Source organism: Astyanax mexicanus, chromosome 6 (assembly GCF_023375975.1).
Source record: "Astyanax mexicanus isolate ESR-SI-001 chromosome 6, AstMex3_surface, whole genome shotgun sequence".
In the NCBI taxonomy this organism is placed as follows: domain Eukaryota; kingdom Metazoa; phylum Chordata; class Actinopteri; order Characiformes; family Acestrorhamphidae; genus Astyanax; species Astyanax mexicanus.
This window is the reverse complement of record NC_064413.1, coordinates 35,190,063-35,211,580: the sequence shown is the minus strand read 5'-3', so window position 1 is coordinate 35,211,580 and position 21,518 is coordinate 35,190,063. Positions and strand designations below refer to the sequence as shown.

Genomic DNA, 21,518 nt, shown 5'->3' with positions numbered 1-21,518 from the left:
GAAGAAGATCCAAACTCCAGAGTTCTGTCACTGGTCCTGCTTTTAGAAGCTTTTGCTCTTATATACACTTCCATAAACAGCTTTAAAAAAAAAACTGTTACAGTTTACATGCAGTAAATACTGCACAGGAAATGAGAAAAGAATATTCAGCAAAAAGAATATAACTGATTATTATAATACATTATGTCTGAGTAACACATACTTATAATTAGGGTTCATTAATTAAGAATACTAGAGGACATTTTTAACACTAGTTAAGATTAGTTGATTAAATCAGCATTACAGAAATGTTTAACTAATATCTTAGTCAATTATTATTTAAAACATTCTTAAGCATTCGAATTCAGATATATATATAAAGTACTAGAGACCCAGACTTGAGGGTTCTATATAAAAATGGATGACTTTTGATGAGAAGTTAGTGCAATCGCCTCACTAAAGTATTTAAAAGGATTTGTATTTAAGTATTGCAAGCAGTTTATTAATATAAAATGTATTACTGAAGTACTGAAAGTAAAAGTACAGTACTGTATAATGTATCTATTACAGAAAGCAGTGAAAGGCAGAACAGCAGCAGTGCGGTTGGACTTCTTATAAGACTATAAGCTTGATCTCTTGATTCACTCAATGATGAGCAGCTTCATTAAACCTGGAGTGCAGAGCATATACTGCTCTTGGTTTGAAATGATCCCTAATATTTTTATAATAATTGTAACGACTAACAAAGCAGCACATAAAAAAAAAAAAACTAAAAAAAAAAAATTATATATATAGTGTTAAAGTGTTACTGTTATCTGTTTTAAGTGCATGTGGAAACATATCTAATTGATGTACTTCTGTAACAAATATATTTAAGATTAAATTAAATACACCCGTATATGATAGAGTGGTTTTATTTGCTTTGATGTGTTAACTTGGACACACCGTAAATTATTTTAAAATAATATTATTATATTAAGTCATTCAGACAATGAGGTTAGTATTTAAAAATATATGTTTAGATTCTTTAAAGTAGGCTTTGCACATTTTTTCAGTCAACTTTATGAAGCAGAATCATCTGAAATTGCTTTCAGTTAACAGCTGTGCTGAACTAGAACAAGAGTTGATTCAAGAGGTAGAGATGGTATTACAGTGAATAGCTCTATTTGAGTAATGTTCTAATCTATACTATTACAAGAACTACTTAAATAAGTAAAATAGTAAAAATACTAAAAAAAAAGTCAAAAAGTATCCTCAAGTGTAGTCACGAAGACCATTGTCCAATTGTCCTGATGAAACTGGCACTCACCAGGACTGCCCCAGGAAAGGAAGGGTTACTTCTGTTGCACGGGGTAATTTACCAGCTTTTAAAAACGCAAATATGCACCCCAGATAAGAGCACCTAAATACTTCAGAGTATTTTAGTTTGCTTAACAATTTAAATGACTACGGTTCTTTGTGTGTTCCTTCATAGTGTGGATGACTTCAGTATTAATTTACAATGTAGGAAATAAAGAAAAAAAAAAGACATATAACCTTATAAACACCACTTATGGTGCATTGTGATCACAGTTCATAATTCGTGTATAATATGATTACATATCTAAATGATGTACTTCTGCAACAAATATCTTTAAAATTAAATGAAATACACCCGTATATGATGAAGCGGTTTTATTTGCTTTGATGTGTTAATGATGTATTATTATGCTTGTGGTCATCATTTGAAGCACAGTGGAGAAAAGCCAAAAGAAAAGGCCTTGAGTTAACTCTAAAACTCCTGGGTCAGCTCAGGCGTGCTCGGTTTCCCCAGAAGTTTTATGGTTAATGCACTTGTGTTTTCTTTATAAATGTTACTGGCGATATGATCACAATGAGAGAACAACAAGCGGCAACTGTCATCTAAGTTGGTTCAGAATATGCACCCATCACCATATCTATATATATATCACTTATTTAAGTTTATATGTTGGGTAAGTGAAAGAAGAACTTTAATAAAACATGCTTCACTTTGCAGTCCTGTGAGAGAAACACTGAGCTTAGGCACATTTATCAGCGGCATGATTCTGTAAGTGCACAAGCTTCAGTAGTCCCCACAAAGTCCTAACGCAAGAACAAACAGCTGCACACAATGTGGGTTTACTGTACACGTGTCTGTTTGTACACATTTATTTATGTGTGCATGTACTACTGCTTTGTGTGTATGAGCTTAATGTATGTATGAAAGAGAGAAAGAGTGTGTGTGAGTGTGTATGTGTGAGTGTGTATGTGAGAGAAAGAGAGAGAGAGAGATCACAGGGTGACATAATGGGGACTGGTGGAGGTTTTCCTAAGGCTTTGTGTTCCCCATGCAGTATTTAGAGCGTTTCCTTCCGGGTGCTATACGAAAATCAAATATTTACCTACTCAACTGAATCCTTTCTGCATATCACCAGTTGTTTTCATTGTTGTTGCTGTTGTTGTTGTTTTCCTCTCCTCACCAAGTTTCCCTCTACTTTTCCTCCTTCCTATGATATAGCCTATGATAAACCCACCATTCCGTGTGGTTCGGCACATGGGCACATCCCAATAACTCAAAGAAAGAGAGAAAGTTAAATGGTTAACACTTTATTTAAAGTGTACCAAAATAGGGACTTTATAACACATTTATAAGCATTTATTAATGCATTTATAAACCAATAGTGGAATATTTATGTATATCTTATACCATTAAACACACCATGGCATATGATCATTTGTGAAATTTACTTGTGCCTCTGTGTGCATTCCCTATAAAAAAAAAAAACATAAAAAAAACAAACAAAAAAAAAAACATCACACTCACAGGTCATTTTAACATGTCTAGAGTTTTCTGCTTAATAACAGTGTTATAAATGGAAAATGTGCTGCTACATTAGTTTGATTCATTCATAAAGCTCATTTATTGTTTATAAATAAGCATCTGTTCATAAGTGATATATAAAGCAATGTAAAATGAAATTCCATGACTCTTAAATGACATTGATATTACAGTTACTAACAAATTAAACATAAATATTGAAGAATTGCTGTATGAAATTTGCATTTTTAATGCTTATGAATGTGTTATCACAATTAATAAATGTTTTACCATAAACTGTTCAGAGGTAAAGGTCAACTATTTAAGACACTATGAACACACTCTTTACATGTTATAATGCATTCATAAGGCATTATAAACATTGATAAAAACATTTATTAAAAAAACACTAAAAATATATTATATTCATCTTTACTATGCATTATAAATGGTGATTATAATATATGTTATACATACACATTTCGCTCATTAATAATCTATTATGTGATAAATGTCTGTTACATTTCACTTGTAGTGTACAAAGACATGTTATAACACATTATTAATGACTGTCAAAGTCCAAAGTTTGGACACACCTTAAATTCTGTTTTTTCATTATTTTAATAATAAGCCATTCAGACAATGAAGTTAATATTTAAAAAAAAATAATAATAAATATATATATATATAAATATATATGTTCAGCTGAACTAGAACAAGAGTCGATTACCTAAAGAGCATCAGTTGTAAAGTTTTGAAGAGGTAGGGCTGGTATACAGTGAATAGTCCTATTTGAGTAATGTTCTAATCCATATTATGCCAAGAACTGCTTTAATACATTTTACGAACTTTAAAAGTGTCCTCAGGGGCAGTCCCAAAGACCATGAAAAATAGTTATGATGAAACTGGCTCTCATCAGGACCAAAGAAAGTGCAAGAGTTACCTCTTTTGCATAGGATAAGTTCGTCAAAGTTACCAGCTTTAAAAAAGAGCACCTAAATGATTCACAGAGTATTTTGGTTTGTTTAACACTTAAGTTTACTAAATGATTCCTTATGTGTTCCTTGATAGTTTAGATGACTTCAGTATTAATTTATAATGTAGGAAAAAAAAATGAATGAAAAGGTGTGTCCAAACGTTTGACTGGTACATTATATTCAAAAGGAGTATAATTAAGGATTGAGGATGATGGTTAAAAGTTATTATAGCAGGCTTTCTTTATTTGTTTATAAGTTCATTTGTTAGTCATAATCCACAATGCAAGCTAGGACTGAATTTCTGAATATTGACCTATAATGTTATAAACACCACTTATGGTGCATTGTGATCACCAGTTTATAAGTCATGTATAATAAACATGACTATAATGTATTATGTGTTTTTTTAAATGGTAATAGGCATGTTTACAATGCTTTATGAATGCATAATAAAGAGTAATGAATGTGTCTACATACATATATGTATGATGATTACCGTTTCAAAGACGGGAATTCCTGGAATGCAGTCTCAGATTTAGACTCCTCCCTCATTTTCCTCCATACCACACTGCGCATGAACACAGTCTTATCAAAGGCAAGCTCATCGCCATATTGAATAATGCAGTCGGTGTTAAAGCCCCACAGTTTGGTACAGCAAATCTGAACAGTCCAAGCTGTTGACTTAACGTAGTGTGTAAACTCTCTCATGCTGAACAGTTTGAGTATCTGAGTATATTATTGTCCCGCTAGTTGAAATGAGGTGTTATGGGTGCTGCAGTGCATACACCTTAAGCATAAGAAACAAAAGTGTAAGCGCCGGGCTGGAAGAGTAATGTCCTCACTCGAGCTGCTGCTGCCGCTTCTTATCAGATCTCCTTCACGTCCAGGTGGAATACGCTATAAAATGGACTGCAGTAAAGGGGATTTAACACACCTCCACAGCAAAAAACGTTGGCGGGGACTCTAAATAGAGGGCAACAAATGAAATTGGAAGAGGACTCAAGGTCCATAACGAGAGTGAGCTCTACCTGTTGTTTGTGAAAACACTTGAAGCCAAACAGGCTCTCTGTTTGATGCATTGCACACGGCGTGGAGCAAAAAGCTAAAGCTAATGACTTTTCCACCATGCAGTGAAGTAGTTTATTTGTCAAATCAGGTCACCTAGATTCCTCTCCATAGCATTTGAATAAATATCCATAAAGAACCCATTTATAGTTCCTCTCTCTAATAACAAATGTTCGTCTTCACAAAAGCAAGTTACTAAAACTCTCTTAATTTACGTGCAGATACTCCAAAGTAAACCCAGATATTTAGGTTCTAAACACTTTCTGAAACATCATTTTGTTATCTCAGAAATCATCAAATAAACTGCAGTGACAAAGAAAATACCATTGTTATGACATATACACTAAGTATATGACTTTTGTTAGGATAAACACTGCTCAAGTTTCAATTAACAAGCCAATTTACAACCATGTTAAAAAAAAACAGCTCAGAAAATTAATGATATGCACTAGTTTCACTGGCTGGTTTACCACTGTGGCACCAATGTGGACCCACACCACAATATAACTGTATAGCATTGTTAACAACAACATTTTATCAATGATTCTGTAAGAATTTACCAGTCTTAACAGATGGTGTCGCTGTCCTCTTGTTGTGTTATAGACACAGTGTGCTGTTAACAAGTTGAAAATGTGTCTCCACTTTTTTGACAGAGTTTGATCTCCTTTTTTACTGTCAAAATAATTTAGTGCTTTCTCTTCTGATGTGGATTTAGTTACAGTTTGTTAGTTAGATGTGATGTTGTCTAGTTCGTTTTTTGAGAAAGCTGACATTGAAGAGATGTTATGAAAAAAAGCTTGGTCAGAATCGGCTAGCTTTAGCTTTTAGCCTTGCAAAGATCCACATCCACAGTCTTAAAATATAAGAAACATAAATGTGCTGCTCTTTTTCTAAACAGTGTCGATTTCTCCTGTGGCAATTACACTTTACCAGTTTGGCAGCTTAGTAGACTAGCCATCATTTTACGGCTGTAAATATAACAAGTCAAGACTGCTAGGTAACAGTACTGTGGTTTTAAAAAGAGGATAGTGCAGTGCTTAATGATCATGGTAAGTCACTTTTCAGCTTTAATTATTAATTATCCCATGTATGTCAACATACAAATTTAATATACCATAATTTATGGACTATAAGGCACACTGTCAATGAACGAATATTTTCTGCTCTATTTTTATACATAAGGTGCACCGGATTATAAGGTGCATTTTAAGTGATAATAGTAAGGAACAATGGTGACGCCATGTTTTCCTTCAAATTTTAGCAAGTGTTGCAGCTGGGGGCACCTATGTAATTAAAAAACTGAAAAAAAAAAAATAATAATTTCTGTCCAAATCAAACAAGCACTGGATGTTAATCTACACAGATTTCTCTCCTGAATATTGTTTAATTGAGTGAGTAAAGCACTTCTGTTTACTTACATTAACCTTAGATTTCCAATATTGCAGCGGCGCTTAGTGCTAGTAAATGCCACCCGGCAACGGTACACTGAGAAACCCTGAGCGTTCCGATAATCCAGAGCGCTATCAGCTAGCGGTTTGTCTTACGTATCTTGTTTTAACACAGTAGTTTGTTATTCTAGGGCTCTTTAACATTCTATAGTGTTGATTTGCTGCTGTTGTTAATCTTTCCTCAGTTTGTTTTCCGACAGGAAACTCGCTCAATTAAACACTGCAGTGTGTTGCGAGATGCAAAATGAGTTCCGGGAAAAAAATAAAGTGTTTACAGTCTAAACAATATGGATTTACAGTGTCCTCTAAGGATGAACGTTGCCGGAGATTTGGAGCTGCCAGGTTAAATTGACTGTGTTGGAATGACAGCCCTCCTTAAATCCGTGTTCAGATGAAAGCCCGATGAGCTACCAGGGGGCCTATGCAAAACAAGCTGTCAGTGTGTGAAAGCTACGCCGGCCACATTGATTATTGACGCTTCCTTGAGTAGAGAAGGAGCGAACACTCCCCTCGGACTGCTCGCAGCCATTGCGGCAGCGCTCTCTCTCTCTTTCTCTCAGACATTTCCCCCACGTACCACAGCCTTGTGTCGTTCTGCTCTGGCCTGACACGCTCATAATCAGATGTGTGATCAGTCAAGTTTTCAGCAGGATGACCCTCGATTCTCGTAAGCAGATAAAAAAAAAAAAAGAGGGCATTGTCAACGCCCAGCCGCGCGCGTGCGTTTCTCCTCGGCTTATCTCTTCGCGTTGACCTTGCGCAAAGTTTTTTTTTTTTCTCCCCCCTGTTTTTTTTCCTTCGGCGGTTCAGATGACCTGAGATAACAGAAGGTCAGTGTAATTGGATCAGACCGACAGCTAAATGGGCGGCTAGCGCTTCCCTTTCGCGGTCAGGTTAAGCCGCAGCTCTCTGTTTTTCTCTCGCCGTCACAAGCTGCTTTGGTATTCCCCCTGCGCTGCGCTGGGCTGCGATGCGCTCCACTGGCGCACTCCAGCCATGTGCACACGCGACAGTCTCGCTCATCCGCGCTCTCAGCGTGCGGTAATTGGCTTTTCGGCGCATGATCGAGGGAGGGAACGGCACGGCGAGAGACCGTCTCGCGAGGGGTCTGGGCCAGGCCAGCAGGCCTATACATCTTGGCAAGGTCGCGGCACGCTTGAACTCGATCCGGTCGGCGTCGCAAATTGACAGGCAAGCAAATCTGCTGCAAATTGACTGTGCAGACAGGTTGATTTAAGCTCAAGGCTTCTTTTAAACACAGGAAACCAGGAAGGGATGGTGCTGAAGTCCTTGAGACACACAGAAACAATAGTCAGTCGTCTAATGTGGGGAAAGAAGAAGTAAAAGAAGAAGAGAAAAAGAGCTTGTGCTTTTCTGCTTTTATTGGCTAGTAACCGCTGCTAGTACACATTTAAAGGCACACTGCAGCAGTAATAACAACAACAACAATAATAATAATGTTTAGCTAGATAAACTACCGCTGCTCCAGTGGCCTTGAGCAAGGCTGCCCTTCCAAGGTCTGCTACATAGAATTATTCAAGTGGCATTTGCTTCTTACTTTATCTTAGGTCAATATTTGTGCTTCCATCCACTTCTATCCACTCACCCCATGATGTGGAAGAAAAGAAAAAGCAAAAAAAAAAAGGAGAGAGAGAGAGGGAGAAAGAGAGAGAGAGACACTGCAGACAAATATGCTCTTGAGCGTTTGATTACTTACTCTTGTCTTACTCTCAGCTTCAAGACTCTATGTAATTCTACCACTCCAGCACAAACCAAATCAGGTCATGATGCTTAATTGTAGCCCAATCAACCTTTACTAATGCAATGTCACTTTTGTTTAACATGAATAAATGATTTTTTTTTTTTTCCTGGAGAGAAGTGTAGAGGAGAGGGAGTGGAGGGGCTGAGATGCTGAGATGATGGGACAGACTCGTTTGATCTGCCACATTTTAATAAGCTTGTAAGATTATCTGGATTATTAGATTTTGGTGTGGATGGAGTGATTCAGATTGCATCGATTAAATTACAGTGCCAATTGCCTTTGATGTGAATGTGTCAACATGCGCCGGGTTCTCTGGGGGAATGGAGAGGAAAGGATTATGGTCGGAGTGAATGGGCTGCTTATGCTATATTTGTGTTTTCGCATCGAATGAGGGCTCTGCAGAATTGGGACTGACTTACTCCAATTAAATTGCTCTAACCTGCATTAAAGTAAAGTAGTAGTCTCAGATTAAATGTTGTGCTTCTCATATATCTAACCCCTGATCAATCAAACCCACATCAGGACACTGAATAGGCAGTTATTTGATAACAGCAACCGTTTAAAATATAGATAATAATAAAAAAAAAAACACAAGCATCATGTTTAAATAACCGTTGTTGTTGTTGATGCTAATCTGTCTCTCTGTTTTATATCTCTTTATATCTCTTCAGGTGGATCTTCCTTTATTATCCTGTTTTGATTTTCTTCATGTTCTGTTGCTTGTTGTTTGAACTAAAAATCTGTGTTCTGTGTTGATCGCCGCAGGTTTAGCCCCTACGAATGGTATAACCCCCACCCGTGCAACCCCGACTCGGACGTGGTGGAAAACAATTTCACTCTGCTAAATAGTTTCTGGTTCGGAGTTGGAGCTCTCATGCAGCAAGGTAGACGCCTCTGCCTGCCCACCCTTAGCACATGTCCCACTCTTTTGCTGGGGGTCCAACTTTTGCTCTTATCAGGCCCACAACCCTGCATGGGTGCCTCTGTGCATGTAGCTAGACGCAGACCGGTTGCTGGTCCGCGATACTGAATGAGTGGGTGATGTGGTGGAGGGATGACGTGGCGATGATGATGATGATGATGATGGTGAATGTGGTTAGAAAAGCTAGGTGCAATGATTCATGCATGCTTCTCTTTTTCATTACCATTCCCTTTTTGTCAGAGTCCTGAATAGGTAAGTCTAATTCTGAGGCTAAAATCATACGTAGTTTGCTACAGCTAGTCTGAATTAAAGTAAGAGACAGACCCGGCTTTAAGATGTGTTTTTTCTGATCTAAACAAAAAAAGAAAAAAATTAAAGAAAGCCTGATGCCACATCTTATTTTGCACTACTGAATAAAATAAGATACAAGGAGAAAACTGGTCCAGATTTGAAAAAAAGAAATGAACGAAGTGAAATGGGATTAATTTGTTTGAATATTACATTGCAAACAAACTGCATGCCTTGTGTTGCATCGTAGAGAAGAATGTGTATTCAAAGAAAATGCAACATGGAGCAAATACAGTAAATGGCTAGCAGCTAACTGGCTAATCTCAGCATGGTTACTTTGTGGATTTGCACTGCATTCAAAATCCTATGGAATGGAGCATAGAGAGCTTCTGAGATAATGGTTCTCCATTGAATTAATCGTAGTTGCATGCAGTGGAGCAGTTGGCATGGGTATGCGTTCATATTGCTGTAACAAATATTGATAAAGATCAATCAAAGTTGGGTGATTGTGGTCATTTAGAGATGTCTTATACTAAAAAAGGTCTGTAATGAGTGATATGGGCCTTTTGTAATGGCTAAACAAATGACAATTACTGCAAAATAGAGGCTATTTTTTGCCCATCAGGATATATTGGTTATCTTAAAAAAAAATGTGATTAATAAGAACATCTTCTTGGGATTCTTCTGTTGTCTATTGAATTTGATGTGAAGATGTGGTGTCAGGCTAAAAAGCAAGGGACAGGCTTTGGACAAATGAATGTCATGTTCTGTTTTGTCCGTTCTAAATGAGTGAGTAGTAGTAGTACTAGCAGCCCTACACTGTAGAGAGGCTCCCCTGCCCCGCGGCTTGTCAGCCCCCAGAAAACTGTGGGATGTAGTGTTTGGACATGACGTTACCTTGGGTACATGACAGTCAGCCCCAACCAGGTTTTAGAAGGTCAGGTCCAGCCGTGGCCTGGCAGGATGAAACTGGTCCCTAAATGTCCAACGGGGGTAAAGACGTAAAAAAAACAACAACATGTGACAGACTCAAGCCCTCTACACTTGCCTGTGGGTCTTTTCTTTACTGTGTGTCCCCGGTGTCCGTTCTCTTCATGTGACTGTTCGTTTGTTTGTTTGTTTGTCTGAACCATTTTGCAGATTAATAGCATGGGCTGCAGGGCTCCCTTGGAAGTGATGTGGAAGTGGTTTGCTGAATCATGTCTAACTGTGCACTGGTTTGATAGCACCATGATAGAGTAATGAGGAAGCGTAATTGGAAGCGTATATACTGTATCTATGTATATATACACAGGGGTTGGACAATGAAACTGAAACACCTGGTTTTAGACCACAATCATTTATCATTTATCATAATCATTGCTCCCTTTCCCCCTATCCCATCAACAGCTGTCTGGGCAGAGGTCTGGACTTGGGAGTTGGCTGTCATGTCCAAACTCTGGCCCTGATGTGACGGGTCACTAGGCAGGCTGTGAGAAAGTTAGCGCAGAGTCAATCTTCTAAAGCCAAGCCTAAGACAAAGCTGTCTCTAACATCATTGGAAGCGTATATACTGTATCTATGTATATATACACAGGGGTTGGACAATGAAACTGAAACACCTGGTTTTAGACCACAATCATTTATTCCACATTGAATTCTACCGTGATTTGGGCAGCCGTGGTTTTATGTTTTTAAGACACAATCCAGATTAGCACCGGAACATCCCTTTCAGGCAGCTTCCTCTTGCGTCCACAGTTAATCCTGTTGGATGTCGTTGGTCCTTCTTGGTGGTATGCTGACATTATCCTGGACCGTGACTCTTGATACATCACAAAAAAGACATGCTGTCTTGGTCACAAAATGCACCAACAATTTGTCCTCTTTTGAACTATTTTGAGTAAAACTGTGCTCCGACCCTGCTAATTGAAACTTCACACTCTGCTCTTACTGGTACAATGTGCAATTAAAGAAGATTGGCCACCAGGTTGGTCCAATTAAGCCATGAAACCTCCCACACTAAAATGACAGGTCTTTCAGTTTCACTGTCCAGCCCCTGCATATATATATAGATCTTCCACAGTCCGTTGCAGTCCTATTGCTGTAGATTGAATGTGCTGGAGATTAAAGCTTACAATTGCTTCTTAATGCTTAAGAAGAACCACCAATTAACTTCCCTTCCTCTTTCTTTCTGTCTGATCCCTTCCTCCTACCTTTAACCCAACCCTTCTCTTGCATGAACATTCAGTGAATCTTGAGAATTTTGAGACATTTCTACAATAAAACCTTTGCTGTCTTGGCTTTGATGATGAGCGACTGTATTAGGTTACCATAAACATAAACTCTTGGATCATTGTGGACCAAGTACACAGTTAGCATGGTTGTCCACCCCAAGCCTTGTTCCTTATTCCTATGCGCTGGCATCCGGTACCACTTTTAAATAAGACTACCTTTTTAAAGGGTTTATAAATGGTTTATTAAATGGTTACTAATTAGACTGTAAATGCCTTAAAATCATTAATAATCAGTTATAAAACATTTGTAGAAAGGGCAACAATGACCTGTTTGCCAAATAGTGAACCCACAGCCATCTATATCATTTCCCTTTCTACATATGTGTTATAACTGATTATTAACGATTTGTAAGGCCTTTACAACCTAATTAGTAACCATTAATAAACTACTTGTAACCCATTTATAAACTCTTTATAAAAGGTATTCTTATTTTAAAGTGGTACACTGGCATCCTCCTCATCCTTGCCCTGCAGCTCTATGCTCTCCTCTGCAGTGAGCTCAGACCAGACCAGGCCTCTCCCGCCGTAACCACTGCCCTCCCCTGACCGCTCTCTCTACTCCTCTCCGCTAGGGTCTGAGCTCATGCCCAAAGCCCTTTCCACCAGAATAGTAGGAGGCATCTGGTGGTTCTTCACCCTCATCATCATCTCCTCCTACACGGCCAACCTGGCCGCCTTCCTCACCGTGGAGAGGATGGAATCGCCGATCGATTCAGCCGATGACCTGGCGAAGCAGACCAAGATCGAGTATGGCGTAGTGGAGGACGGCTCCACCATGACCTTTTTTAAAGTGAGTACAGCTGTGCAGACATGTCTTCCAAACGCATGGAATTGTGGTCGAATTGTAGCACGAATGCTGGCTAATTACTAGTCAGATAAACATCACTGTGAGATAAAATAATGCTACCATAACATATTTTCATAAAAATAGAGAACCACAAACCACAAATAGAGTACTTGTTCTAGCAATTTTCAGTACCTATAGATCCTTTACTGTACATTAATTGTTGATTTTTTTTTTTTTACAAATGTTAAACACATACACGTATACATATTGTACACAAATGCATTAGATGACCCACACAAAAAAAGTAAAAAAAAAAAAAAAAAAAAAAAAGATAAAAAAAGGATAAAATCTAGTAAAAATCTAGTTCTAACTGCTTTTAACCTTCTAAGACTTAAACTTTTGCATGGCATGCATTTTTTTTTTTTTTTTTTTTTGCTGTTTGGGCTAATTGACATGTGATTAGTGTAAAAGCAAAGAATTTTTACATGATGTAGTTTTTGTCCACATATGAGGACTTTAGTTTTATATTTCAATAGAACACAATGAAGTAATGATTAGTATTATTACTTCATTGATTAGTACTAGTATTAGAATTAGTAATGATGTGCAGCAGCATTTTTTACCTGAGTGCAAAACAGTTGTGACCTTTTGAGCAATATGGCTCATTTGAAGTGCTGCTTCAACACGGAAACAAAGTAAAAAAAAATATTTAAAATGACTGTTCATTTAATATTCTGAACAAAATGGAAGCTGTAGCATTTTAAACTCTTCGACCACCCCTAGATAACAGTATAATGGCCTCATAAGAGGACACAAAGCTCTTGTAGAGTAAACTCTAGTGTTGTGGTCTAGACAACCCAAAACGTGATGTCCACACATGTGGACGCCAGGTCTTTGGAGGTTAAAACTCTACATTCTATTGATTCACTGTGTCCGAGGCAATCTTAGCTAGCCTTTGTTGTTGTTGTCGTCGTCGTCAGTTCTATTCGAAATGGTAGCAAATGTGTCCTTCATAATAATATGATTCAATTACTGGCAACTAATGTATAAGATACTGTGTATTCAGTGCCGTACAGTTGTCTGATGAGATTGAAAGCATTTGTAACCAGTTATTCTGAGCCGTAATATTTGTGCCAATTCAACAAACTGGAGCAATAAAAAAAAATAAAAAACAGAAAAAGAGATAACTAGAAAAAAATGTCTGTTTCCTACAATACTTTAGTCCTTGATAAAAACTAACACAAACAAAACAATTGGAACAAGTTACAATTCCTGGTTTTAAATGAATCCATAATAATCCACTTCCACAAAGTGAATTCAGAGTAATCACTGCATCAGTGTTGCTTTTTAGGGGTCAAATCACATCTCTTAGTCTCTTAGTGGAAACGAGTGGAAACAAGCACTGATCTGTTTGCTTAATCTTTTGCGCAGCCTATAAGAACAAAACTCAAGTTGCTAATACTCAGAACTCAGGATTTCTAATGTTGTGGGGGAACTGATGTGGACTCATCGATTAGCATGCATAAATGGATGTTGTATTATAATTTATTCTGCAAAGCAATCAATGCTGAAGTGAAAATAAATTTTAAAAATATTAACCAAACTGCATGCACACATAAAAGGTGGTGCATCTAGACAATGTGTAACATGCATGTTGTAGGGATTAGATGTTAGTGCTTTAGAATTAACCTCATATTTTTGCATTATGTTGAAGAGTGGTTTTCAGCTCTCAAGTGCATCACAATGGCAATGCAAAGAAGGTCACTGGCCGAAAGTATAGTTCTCATTTTTTTATAAACTATAAAATTATTTGTAAAAATAAGATATTATAAATCATGTGTGATCTCATAAACTGGTCTGGTGTAATACAGTCACATGACTGACAGAAGTAGCTGGAGGATTATCATCAAAATAATTGTGTTAAAAATCATTGTAAATCTCAGGGTAACGTTTATATTTTATTCTATGCGTTTTTTGCTGATCATCTACATTGATATATATATATATATATATATATATATATATATATATATATATATATATATATATATATATATATATATATATATATATATATATATATATATTTTTTTTTTTTTTTTTTTGTGCTGCATTTGTTTTTATTTTAAGTGATTGATCAGATTTTCTAGGTGCAGAACATTTTGTACTGTGTTAAGTGGCCAGGCAAGTTGCAAAGGTTTGGGGGTATATATATTAAAAAAACGTGATCTTAACACATATACACATTGTTTTATATATATACAATAATCAAAACTTAATCAAAATCAAACAGTGCAGTTTGAGTATTGTTTCTGCTACTATCCCTTTTGAAATCTATCTAATCTACAATTCAGCATATTTTATTTATGTTAGAAATAAAAGAAATGGTCATTTTATTATAACAACAAAACATCTACATAACAAAACACAATCGAACAAATGCAATTTGTTCCTTAGGTAGAAAAAGATCCACCATTGCACTTTTGACCCGTCACATCTAGCTCATCATGGCTGTATGGTTGTCTTATGTTATCAGATTTGCGGTGATAAATTTATGATCAGATCAGATATCAGACATGATCTTGCTTCAAATGTGTTTGAAAACACATACAAAAAACACAGTTCTGAGCTGTTTGCATGTTTAATTATGAGGGAAAACAAACAAATAAATAAACAAATAAGGTTTTACACAGAGGAATGTTCAGCTGAAGGTGCAGATAAACTAAATGCTAATGCCACTGAGGTTCTTCATCAGTGTAAATAAACTCTAAAAAAAATTATATGCAGATTAGTCTTTCCAGGGTATCGTGTCAGGGAGTAAACACGTTTGATTAAAAAATGATGAAGATCATGGATAGAGATATGAAATGTTTCAGTGTGTGCCCTTTAACTAATTGGAGCCATGCAAAACAGCTTTCTTCACCGCCATGGTCTGTCGCCTGTGACACAAACACAGACCACTCAGTACACACGGATTTCACCTCCACTGGCAACTTGCTGGATTTATTCGTATCCTTGTTAAATATGAGGAAATTTTCACTTCTATTTTGGTAACACTTTACTTGGATGGCCCATTTGATGGACTCGTTGGTGCTCAACTGACATTCAACTATTAACTGCAACTTAACCATATGTTGAATATAAATGATTCAAAATAGAACATAACCCTATACCTAGCCTTAACATTAACTATTAAATCAACCCTAAAATCTAACCCTACACTTAAGCCTAACCCTAACCTGAACTTTAAATCCAACTCTAAACTCAATCCTAATATGATAAGATTAGAGTTTTTAGGGTTACATTTAATAGAGAATCGTTTACTTTCACCTTTCAGTTCAGTTCCATTTAATAGACATGCAGTTGAATGTTAGTTGAATGTCAGTTGAGCATCATCAAATGGACATTTGAATTATTTTTATTTGGGCGGTGTGTCAGTGTCTCAAAGAGACGTCTTCTTGAAAAGAATATGGTTTTTGTGGGCATTGGTTTACTATAGCATTTACAAAAGAGAGAGAGATGCAACATACAGCGACCACCATTCCAGATATATTTATTCCCCTTTCTGCAAGGTGCTTGTGCTCGTTGTTTTTCTGGAATTATCAGATTTTTTGTCATGCAAAAAACATGTTGTTTTTCTTTTAGTAATCAAATCAAATCAAATTTATTTGTATAGCGCTTTTTACAACTGGTATTGGCACAAAGCAGCTTTACAGAAACATGATTACAGGACAAAGAATCAGGCAAAACATTAAACATAGAATATACATAATACAGAACCCCCAGTGAGCGCGGAGGCAAGGAAAAACTCCCTCAGAGCTGCAGGAGGAGGAAGAAACCTTGGGAGGACCAAGACTCACATTAAAGGGGGGACCATCCTACCACTGGTCAATCGGCTTTTAAATTAATTTTAAAAAGTCTTTCATACATCCATATAGGTTTTATATATTCAGGTGTATAGCAGCTCCACTAATGGCTTATAGAGTAAGATGGATGATGAGCAGCTGTATTTAGTATTCAAAAGTATCCGCACAGTAACAGTCAATAGTTGGACAGCTTCTCATTTAATGCTAATAATTTTTTATTTCTATATTTAATTTATTTTCAACATTGTAGATTAATATAAAAAGAAAAGAAAAACAATTAAGGAGTACATATGGAATTACGTAGTGAATATATATATATATATATATATATATATATATATATATATATATATATATATATATATAAATAAAAGAAAAAAAAAAGTATTTTGCCTCCACAATCCCCCTGACCTAAACCTGCTCAAATGAGATGGGGATTTGAGGTGATCTGGGATGATCTGGAGATTCACAGCATTAAGGAAAAGCAGCAACTATTGTTCAGAACCTCAAGGAACTCCTTCAGGATGCTGAGAAAACTATTCCAGGTGACTCTCCCTCATTAAGCCACTGAAAGTAAAATACCAAGAGTGTGCAGATCTGTCCTCAAAGCAAAACCTGGTAAAAAACATATTTTTGCATTTTTTGTTTACAAAATAATGCACGTTATTTTCTTCAATATTAAATTTACAATGTTAAAAATCCTTAAAAAAAATAAATAAATAAGGAAGACACATTAAATAAAAAGAGGTGTGTCCAGACTTTGGACTGGTACTGTGTGTGGAAAGGATTGGGCACCCTTAAACCATTTATTAAATCACCAAAAGCAGAAGGCGGCTAAACAAGATACACAGGCACTTTTACCTTGCAGTTAAGGGGAACTGTGGAGGTCAGGATGAAAACCCATCAATGTATTTCCCAACAGACAGACTCAAATAAAAATGTATGTTTATGTATGTGTATGTTTTATGATGTTGATTTCTTAGGGGTTTTTTTGGAAGCTGATAGTTTTTTTGTTTGTTTTTAATTAGATTGAATATTGAGTATGTGGATGTAGTATAAAAAAGTAATAAATGATGGTGGTTTTGGATATACTGCAGCACTGAGGAGCATGAGTAGATGTTACAATATATGAGAGCTTTCTCCAAAAGGGCTCACCAGCACTCCCCTTTTTCAGGTGCTGATTTATTGACTGATTGAGTGTCTGTTTGTCTGATTGACAGGCAGATTGACTGGTTGATAAACCAGTAAACCGAGCGCATCGATTGAGCGTAATGCACTGTAGACGTACAGCCAGTCGATGCTGGCCTCCCCTCTTCCCCTCTACCTCATCAGGATACTGGGGAACATAACAAGCAAAATCTCTGCACTTTCTGTAATTATTGACTTACTGTAGATTCTCCCAACAACAAAAAAAATACATCACTAATGATACCTAATTATATAAATGTCAGCATGAGCTTCTATGAAAGTTCTGACATTGGTCATGCAGTGCCCCCTGACACCGCATCCAACTCCAAAAACACACCCACCCACCCTCACACACACACACACACACACACACACACACACCCCTCACACACAAAAACACACACACTCCCACACATTGTACATGCACCTTATTATTGTTGCAGAGCCATTTTGGCCTCTTCTTTCAATAACACTGAATTATTAAATTGAATAATATCTGCCATTACTGTTACTTGACCTGGCTTGTGCCAGGATGGAGAGAAAGACTCTGGCTGTGGTCTTTCCTGTTTATCATCCCTTACTCTCGGCGGCTTTTTGCTTCTGGGCTGCAGAACATAATACAGGTTCCATAGAGAAGAAAACAATATGAACCTTCTATATATGGACAAACAATGTTATCACTATAGATTTTGAATGAGAGAATAATGATAAACATCTGGTTAAAAAGTTTCATACAGGAGACAGTGAAGAATTGCAGGGAGATAAAAAAAAAAAAATTGCTTGGTTCTCCCAATGATACCCAGTGTTACTCAATAGATATTAACCATGGTAACAGTTATAAATCAGAACTTAGCAAAATTGGTAAGTTCCCCATAACCCTCGATCTGGAAATATGAAGATTAAAGACACATTGGGCTGGATGATACGGCACATGTCAATGTACATTACAATATTCCCTATATAGGCAAAAGTATTTGCTTGCCTGTCTATGGACACTTCTCATTTTTAATCCATAGAGTTTAGTATGATGTCGGCCCACACTTGAGCTTTTAACCAATCTGGGAAAGCTTTCCACAAGGTTTTGGAGTGTTTATGGAAATTTTGACCATTCTTCCAGAAGTGCATTTGTGAGGTCATACACTGATGTTGGACGAAAAGCCCTGACTCACAGTCTCCACACTAATTCATTCAAAAGGTGATTTATTTTGGGTTGTGCAGACCAGCCATATTGTTTTCACACCAAACTAACCATGTCTTTATGGTTGTTGATTTAAAAGGCCATCCCCAAACTGTTTCCGCAAAATCCATTGGCATGCTAAAGCATTAAAAGATCCCATCACTGGAACTAAGTGGCCGAGCACAACTTTAAACTCTAAACTACAACAGCTTTATACCATAATCCCCCCTCTACCAAACGTTATACTTTGCACAAATGCGAAAGTATAAAAAGAACTGTTTTCCTGACGAAGACAAACCCAGACTAGTCCATTGGATTGCCAGATAGAGAAGCTTGATTCGTCATTATACTCCAATTGTTTCCACTTTGTTGTAATAGCACTGATAGTTGACAGTGGAATATTTAAAGGTGAGGAAACATTATGACTGGACTTGCTGGAATTTACTGAGCTCCTGAGAGCGATTAATTTTGTAACTAATGTTTGTATAAGCAGCCTGCATGCATGGAAAAGATGGTGGAACACCTAAATCCAATGATTTGGATGGGTGATTAAATATTTTGCCATTATAGTGTTGTGTTTCTTATTTTGTAATTAATACAATGTAATTCTGAAATGTAACAGTAAAGCAGCCACAGAAAAAAAACTACCAGGGACATCCTTAATGGATGTCTGTACCTACAAACCTCTCAAAAATGAATTTGCCAGTTTACATAATGATCCTTGTGATGAACGGCAGTAAGTGACGGATTATGTAAGTAATGTATATTGATTATCGAAAACATGTTTTAAAAAATCGTATCACCAAACATTTAATATTATGATGATATACTGTAGACATAGATTTTTAGGAGCCCTTTATGGCTGTAAAAAGCTGAACAAATAAACAAAAAAAAGGTAAGACAAACAGTAAAATTGCAAAAGTCAATTTGTTGTTCACCCCCTACATATAAAGAGGAAAGGGCAGTCTCTCTAGCACAAGAAAAAAACATGGTTGTGAAACTACAAGAACTGTCTGAAAAGAATGATGATATTCTAACTGAATTAAACAGTGTGAAAACAGAAGGAATTTTAAGCTGCAGGGTCTCTACAGCAGCCAAAACACAGCGCTGTTTTCATGGTGCACACATTTCACTCACTGGTTATTTCCCCCCATGTGGTTGACAGATTCATACTTTTCCTGCTTAATAGGGGTACTTAAAAAAAAAAAAAGAATAGTGCAGGGTGGATTCTGAAGGCCTCTGTAAAATTTAACCATTTAATAATTGATGTTTTAGGCAGTAAAAAATATATATAAAAAGGTTGCGTAAGTGAATATTGATTCTACTTTTAAATAACTAGCAAAGGTAAGATTTAATATAATAGATCACATATATTACTGTATCATTAAAAACGGAAAAAACTGACTGGAATTTCTGTCAATAAAATTTAGCATCAGTCATGTTGTGTTGTGTTCTTAAGGAGGCAAAAAACACCAGCACACAACATGATATCATGACACGTGCAGATGCAGACAAAAAAATTATTTATTTACAAAAGTATCAGACAAAGGGATGGTCGAAGAAAAGAGGGTCAACAATGGCAAACAGCAGTAACAAAGAGATATCCTACCAGAGTAGGCAAACAGTCCAGAGGTCATATATTGCAGGGCAATCTCTTAAGAGGTTGGTAAACTAAACAAGGTCATAAACGAGAGATAAACACAGGCAATAGGATACCTGGTTGTACAAGGATAGAACTGTCAAAACTCAGCAAAGATTAAGAGCAAAAGAGCTCATTTTATAGGGCTAAACCATGTGGCTAGTACTCAGGTGACCTGCTTCTTGGAAGTATAGTCATGTGCTGTGTCATGTGACCAGGATTGTACGTAATGTTGATGTGTGGTGCATCCTGGGCAATGTAGTCTGGGGGGAGAGACAGGGCTGCTTTTAGCACCAGTCTGAAAACTTTGACTTAAAAAAAGGCATAGTTATTGACTGAAAGAGACATTTAGACTTACTGACTCACTAAGTACCAAGACTTGCTCCTTTTTTTTTGCTATTGTTTAATTAAGCTGTTCCACCTCCACTATGTGTACTTAAATCTTTAACAGCAGCAAAACTAGTTTTACTCAGCATTGCAGTCGCTTCCATAGAGCATCAGCCATGCACAGCATAAATTCCATTCTGTTAGCATCGCTACCATGCAGTTAGCATAATTAGCACACCATAAACATACTCATCGTGCTGTTAGCATCACTGCTTCACCAGCTGGCATTCTCTCTTAGCATTATTACTGCAGTACTTTAGTAAGGAGTAGCATCACTAGTGCAAGGTTAGTCTTAGCCATCTTATGGCCTCGCCAAGCATTGCTAAACCCGTTAGTCACAAGCCATGTTCATCAGGGCCAATCTACATCTAAAACTAGAATCTAAGCTTAAAACCCTTAATATTTACTCGAAGAATGAATTACTGTCCACTTTTCGTGGCAGTGTGAAGTAGAATAGTATACATCATCTCAGGGAATCGGTGTCAAGTGAAAGCTACCTTCTTGGCAGCTGCAAAAAAATAAATAAATAAAAAATGCTTCGTTCACAACTCAGATCAGTTATTGTGCTTGTGAGGCCCAGCAAATCCATAGTGCCTCTCTCTCTCTCTCTCTCTCTATGCATCCTAATATCTGTCAAGTATAATCTGCCACATTCCACGCTTCAAAAGCCATTGTGATCAAAAGAAAGGCAAGTTAGCGGTTAGCGCAACCAGCTTCAGCACATTCAGTCTTCTTCTTCTTCTTCTCCTCCGCCTCGCTGTCTCTACCTAACCTTCAACATCAAAACAATCTGCGGCAGTGGCTTTTCGCTGAGCGCAGCAGCAGAAGCAGCAGCAGAAGCAGCAGAAGCAGCGCACCCTCACTCACCTCCACCTCCACTCCTGCTACACCTGCCCTTGCACTCCCGCACTCCTCCATACAGGAGGGATCATCCCTCACTCC

At 37.1% G+C, this 21,518-nt stretch overlaps 1 protein-coding gene across 3 annotated transcripts in view; it reads left to right on the top strand.

The window, feature by feature from the left end:
- The window catches only part of grik2 (glutamate receptor, ionotropic, kainate 2), a 239,150-nt gene that overhangs the window by 175,962 nt on the left and 41,670 nt on the right, over positions 1-21,518 (top strand). For all 3 annotated transcript variants that reach the window (XM_022673602.2, XM_022673603.2, XM_022673604.2), the window contains 2 exons: positions 8,815-8,933; positions 12,105-12,322. In XM_022673602.2, coding sequence (XP_022529323.1) covers positions 8,815-8,933; positions 12,105-12,322 — 337 coding nt within the window. The remainder of the gene's footprint in view (positions 1-8,814; positions 8,934-12,104; positions 12,323-21,518) is intronic.